The 23,453-nt window shown below is 44.3% G+C and overlaps 1 protein-coding gene across 15 annotated transcripts in view; it reads right to left on the minus strand.

Annotated features, from left to right (window-relative positions):
- ERC1 (ELKS/RAB6-interacting/CAST family member 1) overlaps positions 1–23,453 on the minus strand; it is a 1,001,239-nt gene that overhangs the window by 622,440 nt on the left and 355,346 nt on the right. For all 15 annotated transcript variants that reach the window (XM_029599916.1, XM_029599915.1, XM_029599914.1 and 12 more), the window contains one exon: positions 18,424–18,561. In XM_029599916.1, the coding sequence (XP_029455776.1) occupies positions 18,424–18,561 (138 nt within the window). The remainder of the gene's footprint in view (positions 1–18,423; positions 18,562–23,453) is intronic.

Genomic DNA, 23,453 nt, shown 5'->3' on the forward strand with positions numbered 1-23,453 from the left:
TCTTTACCAACAGTCCAGTCAGCACATCTAATCAAGTTAGAGAAAGAGCGCTATCCTTGGCGGGCCCAGGAATTTGGAACTCACTTCCAACTCCACTGAGGCTAGAATCAAACTTTAAAAAGTTTAAGCGGGAACTCAAGACCTAGTTCTTCAATAAAGCCTATACAGTTTAATGTAATATACTGATGTAAATATTGGGATCGATTTTAGTTTTTTGAAAAGTTGAGTATTTTAAAAACCTATAGTGGTTAACAATTTTAGACATGTTTGATGTATTGAAGAAGTAGACTGGAATGATATAGGTTAGGATGGGAGTTTTTTCTTTTTTAAGAATTTATAAGGATTTTAGTTAGGTTTTACACACTGAAGGAGAACCTGGAGTGATGTAGGACATGATAGGGGCTATGTTTTTAGAAATATTTTAGGATTATTAGAAATTTCATGTAGAGAATGACAGTTTTAAGTTAAATTTTATGTTAATTTTTATAATTTATGTTTTATTGATTTTATTTGTTGTAAACCGTTTCGATAGATTTTTGAGCGACAGTATATAAAAAATGGTAAATAAACAAACAAATAAATAAATAAATAAATAGAGTTTTCGTATCCCTTTTGAGGGACCGGTAGGGGTGGGTGGGAACCGAAATTGTCAGTCAGTTCACAAATTGGCTCTCGTGGTCAGGGCCAAATTGAAAAGTGAGATTGCTCTGGGACGGATTGGGGGTCCTTTCTCGGTTCCGCCATTGGATGATATGGTTTTTTCCCCCTTTGGCAGTGGTTCCGAAGAAGGATCCGGATAAGTTCCGGGTGATTCACAACCTTTCCTTCCTGGAGGGTAAGTCAGTAAATGATTACATCCCGAAAGATCTCTGTACGGTGAGGTACATGTCCTTCGAGTTGGCGGTGGCGATGGTCCGTCGTTGTGGCGTGGAGGCCTTGATGGCCAAGGTGGACATAGAGTCTGCCTTCAGGCTTCTCCCGATCCACCCCGAATGTTTTCTGTTGCTGGGTTTTCGATTTCAGGAGGAATTTTACTTCAATAGGTGTCTGCTTATGGGATGTTCCATCGCGTATGCCTATTTTGAGGCCTTTAGCTCCTTTGTACATTGGGTGGTGGCGGAAAGAGCTGGGATTGCTAGCCTTGTTCATTAATTGGATGACTTCCTGATTGTGGGGGAGGCGTCTTCGGCCACATGTTTACAGTTGTTGCAGTTTTTTCAGAGTACAGCAGCAAAATTTGGGATTCCCATAGCCGAAGTTAAGACAGAGGGTCCTTGTACTCATTTGGCCTTCCTGGGCATCGAGTTGGACTCAGTCGAAATGACTTCACGACTGCCGGCTACTAAAGTAGCAATGTTACGGGATGTCTCCCGGGCGGTATGGGCCAAGAAACTGACACTGCGTCAGATGCAGTCGTTGGTGGGGAGCCTTAATTGCGTGTCTCGTGATCCCTATGGCCAGGGTGTTTCTCTGAAGGCTGAGTCATAGTATGACCAGATTTCATAAAAGTGAGCATCGGATCCGCAATACTCTGCGGTTGCGTGAAGACTTGTTGATTTGGGACCGTTTTTTGGCTGATTTCAATGGGTGCTCGCTGTGGCAAGGTGAGGCGGTATCTAATCATGCTGTGGAGCTATTTACCGATGCGGCAGGTTCGGTGGGATTTGGGGCTTATTTCCGGGGGCTTATGTTGTGCAGATGTTTGGCCAGAGGATTAGCGGGAGGCTGGTGTTATAAAAAACGTTACCTTCTTAGAACTGTTTCCGATCGTGGTCTCTGTAGTCCTTTGGTGTGCGCGAATGTGGGACAGAAAGGTGGACTTTTGGTGCGATAACCTGGGGGTGGTAGAAGTAATCAACAAAAGGGCAACTAAGTGTATACTGGTTTCAGAATTGCTGTGTGAGTTTGTGTTGCGTTGCATGGGGTGGAACATCACGGGATGGGCTAGGCATGCCCCCGGTGTGGCTAACTATCGCTGATTCTGTTTCTCGTTGCAAGTGGACCTTGTTTCAGGAGCTCACACCAGAAGCGGATCTGCAGGGAACGTCAGTGCCATCTTTCCTCTGGAGTTTCAGCACCCAGAAGCATGGATGTTGCTCCGGGCAAACGCTAGCTCCTTCCACATGGAATTGCTATGTGAAGTCCGCAAACAAGGTGGTGTCCTTCTTGGCAAGTCAGGGCTGGCAGTGGGGCCCGGTTTCTGTCGAGTTACTGTTGAGGTTTGTAGAGAAGGCTAGAGAGTTGGGTGATTCTAGGTTGGCGGTTTATAGGCAGCTCGCTGGCTTCTTATTCTTTATGAGGGCTCATGGTTGGGGGGTTCCCGGTGGGGAGATTTCTGATCCGGCAGTTGCTGGCAGGTTGGGATTGCAGTTCGCCCCCGGCAGTTGACAAACATCTTCCTATTACACAGGACATTTTGTGCCGATTGTGGGACGTGTTGGCCAAGGTTTGTGACAATAAATTTGAGTGTTGTTTGTTCCAGCTGGCTTTCGTCTGGGCTTTTTTTGGTGCTTTCCGAGTCAGCGAGTTAGTGGCACGGGTGACCAAGGGATCTGTTGCGTCCGGGCTCCTATTTCTGTGCAGAGTTGGTTGTTTTGTTTATTCATAGATCCAAGATGGATCAGCTTGGAAGAGGGTCTTCGGTGGTGCTCCTTCCCTTGCTGGGTCTGCGTACTTGCCCTGTAGCGAATGGTGTTGCGTTTGGGCGTATTCGTCCTTCCGGGGGTGTTCACTTCCTGGTGCACCAGGATGTGAAGCTGCTGACAATGTATCAGTTCAAGGCAGTGCAGCGGGCTTGCTTGGCTGTGCTGGGGTTGGACACTACGAGATTCGGGACTCACTCATTTTGGATTGGTGCCACCACCTCTGCGGCTCTCTCCGGTCTCTCAGGCGGCATGATCCAGCAAATAGGGAGGTGGAAGTCGGATGCTTTCACCAGATATGTGCGCAAGGGATCTCCATAATTGCACTGGATATTAACATCTCTCTCCTTGCAGGTGCAGTCCGCCGAGAGCTAATCGTATGGATTGTGGGCCACTATGTGGCCTGGGACATTTCTCATGCTCAAGGATGTCCCTACGGGACAAATCTGGACTTTGGGGGGCGTGGAGTGTCCTTTTGTTGGTTGGGGTGGAGGGGGATGTGCTGGGGGGAATTGTTATGGTGTTTGCATCGGGGTCTGGATTGTCTCAGTCCTCCGGATATTTTGATTATTCACCTTGGGGGAAACGCTTGGGGGAAGATGTCTGGTCGACGCTTCATTGACATGGTGCGTAGGGATTTAATGTGCGTTTCTTTTCTGCTGCCTGCCACGATTCTATGTTGGTCAGACATTATTCTACATCTTGCAGCGATCAAGGAAAGGATTTGGCATAGTTGTCGCACTAAGGCCAATCAACAGATTGGTTCTTGGCTGACATCGATAGTGGGGTTTCACATACGGCATGATTGGTCCTGGGAGTTGGTACAGGGTTTCTTCCGGGGGGGGGGGGGGGGGGGGGGGGGGGGGGCAGGGTACATTTATCTTTCATTGGTTTGGACTTGTTCTTGAACTCGCTGCAGGAGGCTGTGGAATGTATCCTCCGTGGGAGTCCTGGCCGCATCTTTGAGAGTCGCAGGTAATTCTTACCTGCGCCTGCGGCAGGTAGCCCGAGCCGATTGGTGGGGGGTTATGCTTTGGTAACTGGAGACATGACTGGGGGCAGGTCAGGGGTCCCTAGCCAAATAACTGGGTGCAGTTGTGGCTGATACCGCTCCTTGCTGGATAGTGGCGGGGGTCAATTTAGTCTGCTCCTTGCTTGATGATGGTGGGAGTCGTGGGACGTGATAAAGGTGGGCGCTGCATACAGGCTGGGATAGCCTGGGAGGCGTCCATCTGGCAGACTGGGATAGCCTGGGTTCACATGATTTGCAGGGCTGGGATAGCCTGGGTTGCCCATCTTGCTGGCTTGTGGCGAATGGGTGAAAATGGTGAATTCAAGGTTACATTTGCATGGCTCGGGCTCCGGGGTGTTTTAATAAAGCTGTGGCCTGTTGAATCCCAAATCTGTGTGCATGTATTATTTGGTTGTAAAGGGGCGGGCTTGGGCAGAAGCGACAGTTCTGGCTGCCCATATTATGACCCTAGCTTAACTAAATATGTTGTGTCTGTCATTTTTTACATTCCTTAAGCAAATTTCCAAGCAAACATTTCCATGAGATCACAGGATTGGATAGGTTCATGTTAGGATTGATGTTGCAAATGGAATCCTCTGCATCTGTGTTTCTCAACCCTGTCCTCAAAGTCCATCCAGCCAGTATTGTTTTCAGTATAACAATGAATATGCAAGAGACACATATGCATACAGAGGAGGCAATACAATGATCATTGTAAACATCCTAAGAACCAGATAATTCATGACACCATTTCAAAACTGTTCCTAAAGCAGGCCAGTTGAACACAGACAACTTTTAAAGAACTTGTCAGTAAAGTTTTTAATTGTCAGAAAGTATTAACTACTTCTTGTGTCTACTTTTCAAATACAGCAATTGTAGATATATAGTCCCCCAGGCACGCGCCTAGGCTTTCTGGGTTTCTAGCCCCTGGCAGATGACCCCCCGCAGCACATGAGGCACAGAGAGAATGAGCATCCAACTCTAAAATCAGGCCACAGGCCCTACAGACCTCCACCAGGGCACTTTCAGACATGGCAGTCCTTCCCCCAGCTCCCCCGAAGGAAGAAAATCGGTCGGGATGAGCACTCGCGTGGGACCCACGAAAAACAAAATGGTGTCCGCGCCAAAAATAGCCCGGGCTCAGCATTTCACGGAGGAGGAAGGAAGCAGTTAAAAATGACTGCAAATCTCCGATTTGACTGCCCAGGCCCTCAGGACGCCTGCCCTGAGGCCAAAAATGCCCTGGAGCTGCTTCCCCGACCCGAGGCAGCTCCGGGCACTAGGATGCTCCTCCCCCCCCCCCCCCAGACGAGCACTGCCTGAAATGGCAAGCCTCAGAGAAAAGCCCCTGCAGAGAAAAAACTGAAGGCAAAAATCCTTTTTTCTTTTTTTTTTAAACTCTAAGTAACAAAAAAAATTCCCACAAGGGTACTTTCCTTTAGGAGGCGCTGGAAGAGAGCTTCGGGGCGTGAAGGGAACCAGTCCCTTGGCTATCCAACTCCCCGGAATCCGAGGGCTCTACAGCCGGGGGGTGTCCAACGCTCCCGTTCTCCCTGCTCCACCCTAGGGATGGCAAGCGATCGAAACCTAACACCTCGGGGAGCCCTGTTAAAACAATCCAGAGCTGCAGGATGCACGACCACCATCTGCTGGAGACAAAGAAATACTTAGGAGCTGCAGGTGGACTAGTGGTATATATATATAGCAGGGCCTCAAAGTTTTTTTCTCTGCCTCCATCTGCTGGTGGGAGTGCATAACCCACTGGTCTGGCCTGATCTGGGTATGTTCAGGAACCTTAGTTTAAGAGGTGACATACTCTCTAGCATTAAACCAATAAAAAGCAAGTATAATTAAAGTCAAGTGAATTTCAAGCCATACCCATGTTGGTGACAAAAATATTTGCAGATATTATATGTACAGAGAAAATGGCTTATGATCACAGTCCCTGCTCCCCCCCCCCCCCAAATAGTTCCACAGCTGTGGAAAAGGTCACAAAATCTGGTCTTTGCCACAGGATTTGCTGTTTCCTGCAGAATCACAGGATATTTAGAGGACTGACTGCAGGAATAAGAAGGCAGTCCACATGTAAATGAGAACTCTCTTCCTCTTCCCCAATACATGGACAGAGGTGATCTTAGAAAATTGTGGGTCCCAGGGTGAATCAACCACAGTGGGGCCCTGGAACACTGAAATAATAGTATTGGGGAAGAGACTACAATGGCAGGACCCAGGGTGGTTGCACTATTCACTCTACACATGGACCTCAGTGTCCCCCCCCCCCTCCCCACTGATCCTACTCCTCCCTCGGCTGGCAGAAGTGGTGATGCTTTAAGTCATGTCTGCCTCTTTCAGCTATCTAGCCCAGGACTGCATCTGGGTCCGGATCGGGGTCAGTGTCACCCTGGGGCGTGGCTAGATTCCCCAACAGGGGATCCCCCACGGTCCCCGCATCTCCACGGCTCCCTTGTGCCCGAGGGCCAGGAGAAGGGAGAACCTGAGACTTCAGATGCTTGGGGCACCAAATTTAACTAAAGGGTTTCATGCAGTTCAAACCAAGAGTTGGGTTTGGGTGGCAGAAGGCAAGCATGACTTGACATGCCATCACTTTTCCTCCTAATGAAGAGGAGGGGAGGGTAAGATTGGTTAGCAAAAGGAGGTGAATGACCAGAGATAAGGGACATAGAAAGATGGAGAAAGAAATCAGGGATGGGGGAGGGGGGCCAAGAAGAGGGAGAGAAAGATTTAGGGATGGGTGAAGAGAAAGGGGAATTGAGGGAGGGAATAGCTAGGAGAAGGAGGGAAGAAGGCAGGAGGGACAAGACTGCATGAGAAGAAAGGCAGAGGATTGAAACTGGGAGATGAAAAAACTGCAGGATAGAGAGGAATGAAGTAAAATAGAATGGCAGAAGCAAGCAAGAAAAAAAGGCACCTTTGCAGGAGAAAAAGTCAGGTTGTAATGAGAAAAGGAGAGACGAGGAGGAAAGGACAGAAAAGAAAGGAATGAAAAATGAAAAAAATATTTAAAAAATGTGAAAGGAGGAAAATTAATCAAAAAGGAAAAAATACAATACCAATATAAGAAATGTTGGAAAACTATATTACTATAATATAAGTGTTTAACATTTTAAATATAAAATTTTTTTGCAAATAAGCTGCAGGATTTTGAAAACGCGCTGCAGAATTTACCTCAAGCTGCCTTTAAAAAATTGGGACCTTTCAATTACTTAGGTAGAGATCTTACATGTATTAATAAACCGTGTACAAATAAACACCAAAATATTACCACAGTGTCAAAAGGGATCAAAAACAGGCATCACTGCAATAAGCATGTACAATGCCTTGTACAAGTCTTCATACACTTGTACATTTTTCACATTTTGCTGTTTAAAAAATACAAATCAGAATGCATTAAGGTAGCAATTTGCTTCACTGATCTGCAAAACATACTCTACACTTTCACCATGAAATAATTATAGAAATATTCCAAAAGTATTTAAGAATAAGAATACTTAGTGGAAGCTCCTTTTGCACCAATAACATCCATGAGTCATTTAGGTTGAAAGTCTACCAGTTTTGCATAGCAGGATGGTGCAGTTTTTGCCTCTTCTTGATAGAACAGCAAGCTCTTTCAAGTTGGCTGGGAATGTGGGCTGTGGACTGCAGGCTTCAAGTCTTGCCACAGATTTTCTAATGGATTCAGGTCTGGGCTTTGACTGAGCCACTTGAGGGAATTCACTTTCTTCATGCCAAGCCATTCCATTGTTGCTTTTGCTTTTAGGATCATTGTCCTGCTGAAAAGTGAATCTTCTCTCCAATCCCAGGTCTATGGCAGGCAAACAGGTCTTCCTCCAGGATATGCCTGTACTTTCCACCATCCATCTTCACATGCCTCCCTGTACCTACTACTGCAAAGCATCCCCACAAAATATTGCTGTCACCACCATGATTTATTAAAGGGATGGCGTTACTGAGCCACAACAGGACACCGCTTCCTCTCTATCCCATAACTGTTTAAATTTCTTGAGGAATCTCCCACAGGGGACTTTGTTAAATTATTTCTGAAAATCCAGATATAATTAACTGGCTCATCTTTATCTACATGTTTATTAACACCTTTATTAAAAAAAACTCCAATAGATTTGTAAGGCAAGACTTCTCTTTGCTATGTTGACTCTTCCCCATTAAACTATGTCTATCTACTGTGTATGTTCAGTAATTTTGTTTTTAAAATTTAGCTTCTACCATTTTGCCCAGCACCAGTCTATAGTTTCCTGGATCACTCCGGAAAACTTTTTAAAGATTGGCATTATACTGGAAACCCTCCAGTCTTCAGATATTATGGCAGTTGTAAATGATAGGTTATAGATTACTGGCAACAGGTTTGCAATATCCTGTGTGAGCTTTTTTAGGACTCTGGGGTGGATACTAACCATTCCTGGTGATTTGTTACTCTTTAGTTTATCAATTTGATCAATTACATCTACAATTATCATACATATTTGTTTTAGTTGCTCACAATCACCAGTATCAAAGAATGTTTCTGGAATGGGTATGTTCCCAATATCCTCCTCAGTGAAGACAGAGTCAAAGAATTAATTCAATTTTTCTGCTATTTCCTTGTGCTCCTTCAGCCATCTAGCAACTCAAATGACTCCCTCACAGTCTTTTTGCTTTGAATGTACTTGAAAAAGATATTAGTTTTTGCCTCTAAGTAAGCCTCTTCTCAAATTATCCTTTGGCGTGTCTACTACAGTTTTACATCTAACCGGCCAGTATTTATGCTTTTGCCTATTTTCCTCATTTGGGCCTGCTTTCAGTTTTTTGAACAATTCCCATTTTGCTTTAACTGTCACTTTCACATCATCATGCTGGCAGTCCTTTAGTCTTCCTTCAACCTTTTTTAATGCACGAGTGTATTTTATTTAGGCTTTCAAGATAGTCTTTTTAATCGATGTCCAGACATCATACAAACTTTTAAACTTTGCAACTGCTCCGTTTAGTTTTTTTTTCTAATTTTCTCATTCTATCATAATCTCTCTTTTTAAAGTTATATGCTATTGCAGTAGTTCTACTTAATTTCCTCCTGTGGCACTGTGCACAGTCAGAATGACCAGAAAATAGATGCAGGCTAGGCCCTAGCTGGATATTTATGAACTTTTATTAATTCACAACAGAAAAATAACTGTATATCTTCACAGCTTTTAAACAAAGAAGCAGTATCACAACTTACAGTCTCTTGGTCTGGGCCTTTCTTAAAGATTGTTCCTGTTTCCCTGAGGGCCCCTGTTCCCTTCCGGGCCTGGTTAGATATGCACCTTCCCAGGGCCTCCACCCATACCAGGATTCCCTGTCATCTAAGGCTTAAAGTGGACCGGGCCAGATCGCTGGCTCCAGTCCTTTAAGATGTGACGTGGTATACACAAGAAAACCGCAGCATATCTCCCTTCAGTGTTTATGTTAATTTTGACAGTATTATGATTGCTATTGCTTACCAATCCCATCACAGTAACCCCTTGCACCAAGTTGTGCACTCCATGAAGGATTATATATAAAGTAGATGCCTCTCTTTTCTATTCTAGGACCTGCTCCATGAAGTGGTCACTTTTAGCCTCTAAAAACTTCATCTCCCTAGCATATCCTGAGGAGACATTGACCCAATCAATATTAGGGTAATTAAAAACTCAATAGTATCTGTATCAATTGGTCCAGCATAAAACGAAGCAACAGCATACCTATAATAAATCACGTTGTATCAATAAAGATTGCAGACAAGAGGAAATGGCGGTAAGGTTCGAAAAATTAAAGTTGGACCTCTAGTGAAACTTGGAAAGCTATGTGGACTAACTGTGATACTTCTGACAAGTACTAACCGGAGAATACTCTACATCGTGAACTGTGCAGTGCAGTCCCTGAAGCAGCAGCCCGCGAAACGTGGACTCATCGGACGTGCATCTTTATAACTCCGGATTTTGAAGCGCGATGGCGCCATTTAAGGGACGTACTTTTTCCACATTTTTTATAAAAAATATTTAAAAGCAAAGAAAAAATTTTGCAAATATAAAAAACTTATATGTTATGGACCGATGATTAAAAAGACCCGTAATGGTAAAAATTACAAGTTACATACTTGCAAACCGCGGGTAGTATGAAGGTCCAGTATATTCACATAAAGATAAGATAAACTGATTCACATTTTCACAAAAAGTACAAAAAAAAATAAATTATTGATACAATGTGATTTATTATAGGTAATTAAAACCTCCCATTATTATTGCCAAGTGTCTGTTTCTTTATCTTGTCCAAGTGAACAGTAGTAAACACCCGCTGCTATATTATCAGTCACACATGGAATTTCTATCAATAAGGACTCCATAGTTCATTTTGTTTCCTGCAAGATTTTGTATCATGCTTGATTCTATGCCATCCTTTGCATACAGTGCCACCTATTCAACCAATCTGATCTTCCCTCTCAGGTCAGTAGAATTTATACCCTGGTATAAATAGCACTACTATGTATATGCAGTACTGTACAAACATGCATAAAAGACAGGCCCTGCTCTACAGGGCTTACAATCCATTCAAGACAAAACAAACAGAACTAATAGAATTGGTGAGTTTCACTATGAAAAATGGTTAAAACCAACTAGGTTCTGATCAGAGAACCATGGGTTAAGATTTAAAAGCAGCCTCAGAAGATGGGTGTGTTGGCTAGTTTTTAATAAGGCCAGAGAGGGAGTTTGATGAACAGGAAATCAATTCTAGGCATATGGCACAGCAAAGTGGAAAGTAGAGTTGCTTACAGGTGTTCTCTGAGGACAGCAGTTCTCACACATGGGTGATATCGATGGAGCCACGATGTGGAAAGCTTAAGTCAAAGTTTCTAAAACTTTGACTAGGCACACTGAGCATGCCCCTATATCACACATTCACATGGCATCCCTCTCCAGTCTTGTAATACAGAATTATGATTAAAATAAAAAAAACTAGAAGAAACCCAACTCAGCGGGGATGTGGGCTGATTTTGTGAGGACTAACATCCTGTTATCCTCGAACACCTGTTATAGGTAAGCAACTCTGGTTTCTCCGAGGACAAGCAGGATAGTAATCCTCGAACATGGGTGAATCCCTCATACAGGCTGCTCCCCATCACAAAAAAGGACCAACAGACACTCAACCAGGTGCCAATGGGCACACCACCACCGGTGATCTTGGTAACAGAGGGGGAGACACCCTGAACCCAAACAATGGACCCTAAGCAGGAGAGTTGGATTCTATACGAAGGACAGACTGGCCGAACCTACTATCGCGACAGCCATCCCTATCCAGAAGTAATTAGATGTGAATGTGAGGAGAGAACTCCATGTCGCAGCCTTGCAGATCTCCTTCACGGGAACTGCTCACAAGTCGGCCACTGATGTTGCCATGGCTCTGACTGAATGAGCCTTGACATGACCCCCAAGATGTAGTCTTGCCTGGGCATAACAGAAGGAGATGCAATCTGCTAGCCAGCTGGATAGTGTCTGTCTGGCAACGCCCAATCTATTCTTGTCAAAATAAATAAAAAGTTGGGTGGACTGTATGTAGGCTTCTATCCACTCCAGATATAAGGCTAAGGCTCGCCTGTAGTCCAAATTGTACAGTGCTCGTTCGTCATGGTGTGAATGGGGCCTGGGAAAATATATTTGCAGGCTGATTGACTGGACAGGATGGAAATCCATCACCACTTTAGGCAGGAACTTAGGGTACATACTCAAGACCACCCTGCCATGATAAAACTTAGTATAAGGTGAAAAAGTCACTAAGGCATGGAGCTCGCTTACCCTGTGTGCTGAAATTACTGCCACCAAAAATATGACCTTCTAGGTCAGGTACTTCAGGTCACAGGTGTGCAGTGGCTCAAAAGGAGCTTACATCAGCTGAGCTAATATACGTTGAGATCCCAAGACACAGCAGGATACCTTAGAGGCAGGCCCTGCATTAAGTGTACAACTATAGGATTCACAGAGATGGGCGTACCATCTACACTTTGGTGGTATGTAACAACTGCACTGAGATGAACCCTGATAGAGTTGGTCTTTAAGCTAGCCTCCAACAGGTGTAGGAGGTAGTCAAGCAGTTTTTGTGTGGGACAAGAGAACAAATCTAGGGCCTTCTGTTCATACCACATGGAAAACCTCCTCCATTTCAGTCCATAAGACTTTCTAGTGAAGACTTTCTAGAAGCCACCAGGTACAGACACATCCTCTGAAAAATCAAGTGGCTGCAAAATTAACCTCTTAACATAGAGGTTGTGAGTAATGGCCTGGAGGTTGGGATGCCACTGCCTGCCTTGATCTTGCATGATGAGATCTGGGGAAGTCCCCAGATTGATCAGTCTTCAGATGAACTCCCGTAGGAGTGGAAACAAGACCTGTCTCGGCCAATGAGGGGCTATGAGGATCATAGTCCCCTTGTACTTGCAAAGTTTCAAGAGAGTCTTCGCCACCAAGGGAATCAGAGGATACGCATACAGAAGACCATTGCCCCAATGATTGGTGAGGGCATCTAAGGCTGTTTTTCCATCTGATCTGTACAGGGAACAGAACTGAGGCATCTTCCTGTTGCAAGGGAATGTGAAGAGATCTACGTCCGGGTTCCCCCAGAGGTGGAATATCCAATTCACTACCCCCTGGTCCAGGGACCACTTATGGGGTTATGAAGGCTCGACTCAGCCTGTCTACTACCACGTTTTTCTGTCTTATCCAGGTACATGGCCCTGAGCACCATTGCTTAGGACAGGGCCCACGACCAGATCTGGTTCACTTCCTGACACAGGAGGCACGATCCTGTGCCTCCCTGCTTGACGACATACCACATAGCTACTTGGTTGTTGGTGTGGATCAGGGCAACTTTGTTGGCAGCCGATCTTTGCAAATCCTTAGTGCGTAACTGATTGCCAGAAGTTCCAGGAAGTTGATTTGACAAGAGCATTCCTGGGTAGACCAAAGGTCCTGAGTGCTGAGCCCATCTACATGAGCTCTCCACCCCAAGGTGGAAGGCATCCGTGTTAAGGACAATTTGGTTAGAGGGACTTTGAAATGAGATCCCCCATTCCAGATTTGAAAGTACCAGCCACCAGGACAATGAGTCCTGGAGAGATGGGGTGACTCAGATGCAATCCTGGAGGCTCTGAGTACCCTTGTGCCACTGCAACCTCAGAGTTCATTAGGCTCTATGCATGTGTAAACGTGCTAAGGAAGTAACATGGATGGTTGTGGCCAAATGGCTCAACAAGTGCCAGGCTGACATCTGCTGGCTCTGTTGGATCTCTGCTGCGATGGTCGTCAAGATGACTGCCCTCTGGCAAGGCAGGAAGGCCTTGGCCTGAGCAGTGTCTAGCAGGGCTCCCATGAATTCCAATTGAAGTGACGGGCTGAGATGGGACTTGGTAGTTCAGAACGAACCCTAGTGACTCCAACACTCATATGGTCAAGCCTGAGATGTGCTCTTGATCAGCCAATCATCCAGATACAGGTAAGCATCCACTTCCAGCCTGCCGCCACACTGCCAGACATTTTGTGAAGACCCGTGGGGCTGACATGAGCCCAAACGACAACATCTGGTACTAGAAGTACTGTCTTCTGATGACAAATCAGAGATATTTCCTGTGACCGGGATAAATCTCGATATGAGAGTATGCATCCTTTAGGTCAAGGGAGCATAGCCAGTCCCCTTTTCACAAAAGGGGGATCAAAGTGCTTTTCCTAGAAACTTGTTCAAGGCCCTTAGGTTCTATTTGAAATCAAGAAATATCTGGAGTAGAATCCCCATCCTCTTTGCTCTGATGATATGGGCTCAACCACTCTGGCCATTAAGAGGGAAGAGAGCTTCACTAGTAGTACCTCTTGATACACTAACAGTCCCCAACACGGACACGGAGGGCAATTTGGCAGGATACCCAATAGGTTCAATTGGTACCCTTGATGGACGATGGACATAGCCCACTACTCCGAGGTTATACTGGGCCACTGGCTCATAAAGAACCGCAGCCTTCCCCCAATTGGAGGATCCATCATCCAGGGTATGGGGAACTGGCTTATGCTCCCTACGGCCCAGTCAAAACCCCTTCTCTGGAGCTGTCTGAGGGGCCGTCTGAGTCGTCTGAGGCTTGGGGGCTTCTCTGCTGCCTTGGCTGGCCATGGAAGCCCCTGATGGTGTTGATGTTAGCGAGGAGGTGGAGGACAGTACTTCCTTTGGTGAAAGAAAGACTTCCTTGCCCTTTGTCTTGCAGGCCTCCTGGATGAGGAAGATGGGTCTGGAATACTAGCGGAGAGTTGTTGGGAGGGTCTCATGGTGGTCCAGAAGTTGGACCACAGTATCCCTTACCCTATCTCTGAAGAAGTTCTCTCCAGTACACAACATGTCAGCGAGTCATTCCTGTACCTCTGGTCAGAGATCTGAGGCCTACAGACATGCCATTCTATGGGTGCCAATTCCTGCTGCAAACTCTCTCGATACAGTCTTGAAAACATCGTAGGTCATATGGACCTTGTGTTTTCTGCACTCCAGGCCCTTATGCACCAGCAGCATGAGGGTATTATTCTGCTGTTGAGGCAGATGCTCAGCCAACTCCTGCACCTACTTCCAGATGTCCCGTGAGTACTGGCTCATGTAGAGCTGGTAGGCGACAATGCTGGCAATAAGCATGGTGCCTTGAAATACTTTCCTCCCAAGAACATCCATCGTTCTATGGTCCTTCCCCAGGGGGTGCTGAGGAATGAGTCAGAGAGTGCTTGGCCCTCTTGAGGGCAGATTTGACCACCGACTGGTGGGGCAGGTGATGCTTCTCAAATCTGACAGCCTTCTGGATGAGGTAAACTCAGTCTGCTTTCTTAATGACAGGAAGCACTATGAGGGGGTGGTCCCATATCATCATCAGCAGCTCCTTAAGGATCTCATGTACCGGGACCGCCATGATTTCCTTAGGAGCCTCCACGAACTGGACAATCAAGCATTTTGCGCTTGGCATCCTCCTTGGTCAATAACTGAAAAAGGATGATTTCCGCCATTACCCTCAAAAACCCTGCAAAGGTCAAATCCTCAGGCAGAGACTTCCTTCACTCCTCTGGAAGTGACAGATCTGAAGGGAGGCCCTTGGAGCTGGACTCCAAAATGTCATCCCCCCAGGAGTCATACAATTCCTCATCCTCACTAAAAAAGAAAGGGGTTGGGTCCCTAGATACTCGTCATATATCCAGAGGTGCAGGCACTGGTAGAACTGGTCGGGGGTGTCAAGCCTTGGTGTCTCCTCCAGTGTCTGTGGAACTTCCTCCTTGGAAGAACTGAGGCCTCCCCCTACCGACATGACCACCGTATCGGTAGGGGGAGGCCTCACTGCTGGGCACCAATTCTGTCCCAGGAACCAATGCCAACTGGGTAGGTAATGCACCGATGAGCACATTGAGCTTCTCCAGAAGCAGAACAAGGATAGGTCTGGTGCTATCGGTGCTACAGGACCGAAACCCTGCAGTGCCCAGTCCACCGCTAGCTGGATTCAACGCTCTAGCTCCTCCTCGAACACTGCCGATGCCAAGACTAACTGGGAGGAAGGAGTAGTAGCCAAATCTTTCTCAGCCCCTCGAAGTGGATCGGTGACTGGCATCAGCACAGATGGAGACCGTCGCGGACCCTCGGCACCATGCTCAGTGTGCCTAGTCAAAGTTCCAGAAACATTGACATAAGTTTTCCGCACTAGGGCTCCATCTGATGATGTCACCTGTATGTGAAGACTACCATCCTGCTTGTCCTCGAAGAAAGCACAGTATCTGGAGTTGGTGATGGAAAAGAAAGGCACAGTTCAGAGTAACTGCCTGATGAGAGAAGCTCACGAGTAGGAGCATAGGGCGTAATAAAAGAGGAGATATAACGTGGAACTGCAGAATGAATATATTTATAGGCAGAGTCCCCAGTTTCCTCCAACAGATCTTTCAAGATTCTGTGGCAAGAACTGGCAAATTCTGTGGCAGATTTTATATAATTTTGTGGCATTTATATTGCAAATTTGCTTAATTTTTCTTATATTTCCAATGTAAAATAAAGTATTTTTTTCCTTTATAAAAATAGTCTTTATGCCATTTCTGTACCCAGTTAATTTATTTGGTTCTTTAGGGGAATAGGAATGTTAGTGAATGGAGCTAGGGAGGAAGGAATGGAATGGCTCTGGGAATGGGAAGAGATGAAATCACAGAGGAGGGAAATGAAGAAGAAATCATAGACAGTAGAAGTTGGATGGAGGGATGGAGGACAACAGAGGCCCAGAGGAAGATGGAGGAAAAGATGTGGGATTCAAGGATGATAAAGGGAATAAGTGGATCAGGGGAGGGAAGAGGAATAAAGATTGAGGGAGTGGTAAAAGGGATACTGGGGATGGAGATTGAAAGCAAGGACTGAAGCTGAGATGACGAAGACGAGGGAAAGGAGGAGAACTAGGGATGGGGGGTCATGGAGAAGGAGAAAGAGGAAAAATTGGGAGTAAGTGAAGAAGGAAGGAAGCCACAGCCCTCCTCCCCAATCACACTTCCATCCCCTCTTTTTGCTTATCCCCTCTTCTAAAAAGCTCCTTTGATCCACTCACTCTTTCACTTCCCTTCCCCTCCATCCCCTCAAGTCTCTCATTCACTTCCTCTCTCCCTCTCACACCAGACAAATTCTTGTTCAACCGTTCCCACATTCCCCCACAAACCCCTCATTCACCCTGGTTTCCTCTCATATGCCTCACAAACCCTCTCCCCTAATGAACAAAGGGTGAAGGTGTTTCAATCTCTCCGTCGCCCTATGATCTCCAGTTTATTTCCTCCTCCCTTTCTCTCCCCTCAACACTGTGATGACTGGTTCATTCACTCATTCTCTCCTTCCCTCCCCCCCACCCCAAATTTCTTCACTCACCCGCTCCTATCATAAAACCAGAGGAGGATGGCAGCTTTTCAGCTCCTCTGATGCTTCCTCTCTCCTTCCCTGCTGGGGTCAAAGCATTGCTCTTTGAACTCATGGTTCAAAGCATGCCATTAAGGAATTCAAGCGTGGGTGGGGGTGGGCAAAGGAGAAAGACTGTGCTGTCTTCACTGGCACCATTGCTGTTCTTCTGGGAAGAGAAAGGAGCCATGTGTCGCCCCACTGTCACCATTGCTTCTTTTCTGAGAGGGCCCCTGGTCTCCAATGGCAGTTTGGAGACCAGGGGCCAATATTGCAGTATTTTGTGGCAGGGGCCGAATTTTGTGGCCCTTACTGCAGACATGGAACCGCAGGAGACCGAGGGCCCTGCTTATAATCAAGAGATGTCTGAACTGTATGCTGAAAGAGATAGTGAGCCAATCAAGTGACTTGAAAAGAGGGGTTAATATATGGGTGTAGTCTGGCTATAAGGACGTATGGGGTTCAACAGGTTATGTACTTCTACCCGAGTTAAAACGTTCCCAGGGGACATGCTTTGGGTGGGTTTAGGAAACAGAATTGCATACATTGCATTTTCATATGTTCATGTGCTATTTCCCAGCCAAATTAAGTCTGTACAAAAGGCAGGTGCAAAGTCTATGGGCCAGTTATACTCATGTACAATTTTTAAAGAGGAAATTTGCATACAATTTGACTCAAAGTTTGAAAAGTCTGTGGATGCAAAGTAACCATGGACTTTGCATTTGGGTTGGAGGTTTTGAAAAATGCCCCCATGGTAAATGATAGCACAGAAAGATCAACTGGCCCATTCAGTGTGGCCAGATTGAGACTCTTCCTCTTTGGTTATCTACCACCTTGCAAACAAAATTCCAGTGACCCAAACCAACACCATCTTCCTCCTCCCCAGGCCACAAGCTGTGCTCTGAGCCCTCCACACCTGTCCTGAGTATGCCCCTCTCTTCAACTCCTTCTATTCATTATCCTTCACTGAACTACTCTTGCTTATCTTGAAACTCTCTCTCCAGAATAAAAATGACAAATACTCAGGCCGATATAGTACAGTGCGCTCCGGCGGAGTGCACTGTTAACCCACGTTTGGACGCGAGTTTTCAACTTGCTAGCTTTACCCCTTATTCAGTAAGGGGTAATAGCGAGTCGAAAACGTGCATCCAACCCCCCCGAAACTAATAGCACCCGCAACATGCAAATGCATGTTGATGGCCCTATTAGTTATTCCCGCGCGATACAGAAAGTAAAATGTGCAGACAAGCCGCACATTTTACTTTCAGAAATTAGCGCCTACCCAAAGGTAGGTGTTAATTTCTGCCAGCACCAGGAAAGTGCACAGAAAAGCAGTAAAAACACCCTCCAACTTAATATCATGGCGATATTAAGTCTGAGGTCCCAAAAGTTAAAAATAATCAAAAATTTAAAAAATTTAAATTTAAAATCGACCCGCGGCTTGCAGATTGAAAACCAGACGCTCAATTTTGCTGGCGTCCGGTTTCTGAACCCGTGGCTGTCAGTGGGTTTGAGATTAGACACTGGCAAAATTGAGCGTCAGCTGTCAAACCTGCTGACAGCCGCCGCTCTTTTTACCGCAGGCCCTAATTTAAATAATTGTTTTTTCTGAATCGCGCGCACAGGAGAGTGGCCTGTGTGCCTGCCCGCTCTCCCGCGACTTTTACTGTATCGGCCTATTAGGAAAACATAGAAAACCCTTCACTGTTGTTATCTTTAATACACAGGTTCAGTAAACAGAGGACTTTGGTTTTAAGTACCTGTAACCTGCTACTAATTCATGAAGGGGAAAAAAAATGGCTTGTGCAAGCCACATACCTTTTCAGCAAGGGCTTCTTCTAAGGTGGTCAAGGCAGTGTCTGTATTTGTTGTGTCAGCTTGCAGGGATTTTACTCGATCCTTCAAACTGGTCAGCTGCTTCTCTTTATCCCTTAGCTGCTCCTGAAGGTTTTCAATCTTAAAGGAAAATTGAAGAGGAAAGAATAGTTGTTAAAATATTTGCCACAGAAATTATTAAATCCTTGGCAACCCAGCCTATCCACAGGGCATGAAACAATAAGGAAAACATTTCAGGTTAGATTTTCAATATATGCATAAACTTTTATACATGTACAGGATGTTTTGAAAATCAATCAGGGTCCAGTTCATGTAAAAATATGCACGAACGTTGATTTCACACATGATTTCACACAGGCACTGAAGAGGTGACCCAAGGGGTGGAGTTAGGGCAGGGTTGCAACTTAAGTGCATACTTTCGTTTTAAAAAGTAGGTGCATAAGTTCACCCACACAGGTTAGAGCAGGTGTAACTTTGTACGGGGTGGGTCTGTGAGCGAACTTGGCACTTGCGCACAAATTTTTGAAACCAAGCTTACGTGCATGAGTCTGAAAATTCTAGGTAAGGTCTGCACATAAAAGGTACACACAGACTTTACACTACCATCATACACAGTTATAAAATGATACTCCCCGTGTCTGAGAAGCAAGCAGTCGTGCACATACCTTGTCACTGAGCACAAGCAGCCCCTAATATCAATGAACTGGACATCTCCCAGTGAGAAACAAGCCGTGAAATGAAACTACTACACAATTACTAAAATAACTAAAACTGCTGCACGGGATTTTGTAATTTAGGACCAGTCACTGCAACTAGGCGGCTATATCTACAGCCTGAAACACGTCACTAGGTTATTGTTTCTGACAAGAGAAAAGTGGAGTGAGTGATCAGATGAAAAATATACAACTGTAGCCAAAGAAAGGGCAAAAAACCTGACTATCAGCTCGGAAGACTTTCTAACTTTTAAACTAGTTGCCTCAGATTGTTTTCATAGGGCCTTTTAAAAATTGCCAAGTGGTACCATGTAAGAGGAGAGAGGTTAAACAAATAATTTGGAACAGGATGCAGCAGTGGTTATCAACTTTTTAAGGGTTGTGCTCCTTTTCATTGGTTAGTTAAAACTTCATGCTCCTCTGCTTTCCTACAGAAGCAGAGGCACTATGCGCAATCTCTTTGGAAAGCTTCCCCGATCTCTAAAAAAGGGGGCTCCCCCAACTCTATGGGCTGACAGCAAACACACACAAAAAAAAAAGCGTGTAACTCACAAATACAAGATTATCTGGAGCACTGTTGCGCTATTTAAATAGGAGACTCACAGTTAGGAAGTTTCAGATTTATTGGTCTTTAAAAATCTAGTACAGCAAGTAAATACAGTGTGTGGATGGTGTGGCAGCTAAGTGCACGAGAAGCGAGTGGCAGCAGAAGTGAAAATGGATCTCAGAGTATTCAGCATTCTCTATCCGGAATTCAGAGTACTGGTCTACCTGAAGGTCTGCCTAATTCCTGATGGATTTTGCATAAAAGATAAACTCTTTCAAGAACTCTGTAGAAGCTGAAAATTATTTGAAACCAGTGAAAAGTTGCACAACTATAATTAGGGCTTCTAATTTTTTAATTAAAACAAAAAAAAAAAACCCAGATAAAACACCCTTAATGAGAAAAAAATTTTCAGTTTTTACTGAAAAAAAAAAATCAAAACAGGTTTATCTGTTGGTGCTCTGACGACATCATCCAGCTGTTGCAAGAAGCAGCCAGATGATGTCAGAGCGCACCAACAGAATCATGAGAATAATGGACTGGCAGAGCTTGGGCCAATAAGAGAATTGCAGGAGGTATAAGTCCTGCTATTATCGAGAGAGTAAATAACCTATTTACATTAACTTGTTCAAGTTCTTTCATGATTTTGTAGACCTCTATCATACTCCCCCCTCAGTCGTCTCTTCTCCAAACTGAACAGTCCTTACTTCCTTAGCCTTTCCAGGCCACTTATTCTGGCAGCCCTTCTCTGCACTTTCTCCAGTGCAATCATATCTTTTTTTGAGATGCGCCAACCAGAATTGCCACAGTATTCAAGATGCGGTCTCACCATGGAGCGACACAGAGGCATTATGTCATCCATCATTTTATTTGCCTAACACTTGTGTAACTACAGTAAGGGTTATTTTTCCCTAAATGCATCACTTTGCACTTGTCACCTGCCATTTGGAAGCCCAGTCTCGCAAGGTCCTCCTGCAATTTATCACAATCTGTTTGAGATTTAACTACTCTGCATAATTTTGTGTCATCCGCAAATTTGATCACCTCACCTGTCGTACCCCTTTCCAGATCATTTATAAATATATTACAAAGCACTGGTCCAAGTACAGATCCCTGAGGTACTCCACTGTTTACCTTTTCCCACTGTGAAAACAAACCATTTAATCCTGTTTCCTTTCTTTTAACCAGCTTGCAATCCACAAAAGGCCATCGCCTCCTATCCCATGACTTTTTAGTTTTCTTAAAAGCCTCTTTGTCAAATGGCTTCTGAAAATCCAAATACACCACATCTACCAGTTCACCTTTGTCCACATGTTTATTCACCCTTTTAAAAAAAATGTAGATTTGTGAGGGAAGACTTCCTTTGGGTAAATCCATGTCTATCTAAATGTTTTGTGATTTTGTTTATAACAGTTTCCACAATTTTTCCCGGCACTGAGGTCAGGTTCACCAGTCTATAGTTTCCTGGATCACTCTTGGAGCCCTTTTTAAATATCGGGGTTACACTGGCCACCTTCCAATCTTCAGGTACAAATTAATTGAAATAGGTCTGAAATTGTATTTTTTAGTTCTTTCAGAACCCTGGGATATATGCCATCCGGTCCAGGTTATTTACTACTCTTCAGTTTGTCAATCTCTCCTACCACATCTTCCAGATTTACCATGATTTGGTTCAGTTCATCTGAATCATCACCCTTGAAAACAGTCTCTGGAATGGGTATCTCCCCAACATCCTCTTCAGTAAATACCGAAGCAAAAAAATTGTTTAATCTTTCCGCGATAGCTTTATCTTCCCTAATTGCCCCTTTAACACCACGATCATCCAATGGTCCAACCGACTCCCTCACAGGCTTTCTGATTCGGATATATTTTTTAAAGTTTTTATTGTGAGTTTTTGCCTCTACAGTTTCAAATTCTCTCTTAGCCTATCTAATCAATGGCATACATTTAACTTGCCAACGCTTATGCATTATCCTATTTTCTTCTATTGGATCCTTCTTTCAATTTTTGAATGAAGATCTTTTGGATAAAATAGCCTCTTTCACCTCACTATTTAGTCACGCTGGCAATAGTTTGACCTTCCTTCCACCTTTCTTAACATGAGAAATACATTTGGACTTGTCCTTCTAAGATGCTTTGTTTTTTTTTTTTTTTAACAATGTCCATGCCTGTTGCACACTCTTTACCTTTGCAGCTGCACCTTTCAAATTTTTTTTTTTAACTATTTTCTCATTTTATCAAAGTTTCCCTTTTGAAAGTTTTGTGCTACAGCCATGGATTTACTTCCAGTCATTAATTCAAATTTGATCATATAATCATCACTATTGGCCAAGTGGCCCCACTACCATTACCTCTCGCACCAAATCCTGCACTCCACTGAGAATTAGATCTAAAATTGCTCCCTTTCTCGTCAGTTCCTAAACCAATTGCTCCATAAAACTGTCATGTATTCCATCCAGGAACTTTATCTCTCTAGCATGTGCTAATGTTTCACTTACCCAGCCAATATCGGGGTAATTGAAATCTCCCATTATAACTGCACTACCAATTTGGTTAGTTTCCCTAATTTCTCTTAACATTTCATAGGTATGCACATCTCCATACTGGATCTCACAGGAGTGGGGTGCAGGAGGAAGGGTCAGAATGGAGACAGATGCTCTCGTCATGTCTTCAACCCTTTGTTTCAAAGATACTAAATTACTTTATCCTGGGGGGGAAGAGGAAGAAAGTTAGCTCAGACAGGAAGATTACCAATGGTTTCCTCCTCTTCCTCACCTTTCAAAAATGTAAACTGTGAAAAAGCAATATGATACCAAGAAAGAAAGCAAAAAACAAATAACTAAAAAAATTTAAAAAAATAACCAAAGTAAAAAAAAAAAAATGCCCCTCCCCACATAAAGAGCAAAAAAGAAAAATGACTGCAAAAAATAATATTTTTTTGCTCTAGCACTTAAGCATTTTCGCTCATGTCCAGATCTATTACTACTTTCCACCCCTGGCAATTTAGAATTCCTCTTAAGTGAAACATTACTATAAAACTTTTGAGCTTCACAAATTTGCTTCCCTTAAGAGAGGGATTGTAGGTATATATAACTGATAGATGCATAAGTTTGGCATGATTAGAAAGCTGTTGTCATCTTGAAAAAATATGATGCATAATTTGTCTAAGGAAACACAAATAAGTTATTGCACTTTGAAAATTGTAATGTAAATAAATAAAACCCAAAAAACTGTTTGGTCTGGGAGATTATACAGACCTCGGTAGTGAAAGGGTTAATGGACAAACAATATATTTACTCTCTTTACAATATAAGTCATGAAAAAGATGGAGGTTTGTGGGAAGTTTTTGTAACTCCTGGCCAGCTATACCCCTGATGGTGCCAGCAGAACTCTGTACTGGGTTTACAGAAGTTTAGCATGCAGTGGAATATTTACAACAGTTTAAGAGAAAGCAGATTTTTCTTGCAGGGTAAGCTATCGAAAGTAGGGGAGGTATCCAACCCACTCTCATTGAACATATGCAGACCTCTCTAAAAGATAGACTGTTTCTTTACAGACATAAAAAAAAAACAACTGAAGCAAGAAGTGAAAGCTATTCTTAGAACTATATTTTGGAAGGATCACAGAGAACTATCTGAAGGTTCTGACAAGCTAGGAAGTCTATACAGAGTTTCTGTGCTGGCCAAATCGCCAGAGGTAGCTAAATATGGACATGTACCAACTAGCTGGCTATGGAGGTGTTCTGCAATAGAGAG

The sequence above is a fragment of the Rhinatrema bivittatum genome, chromosome 4 (assembly GCF_901001135.1).
Source record: "Rhinatrema bivittatum chromosome 4, aRhiBiv1.1, whole genome shotgun sequence".
Lineage (NCBI taxonomy): Eukaryota > Metazoa > Chordata > Amphibia > Gymnophiona > Rhinatrematidae > Rhinatrema > Rhinatrema bivittatum.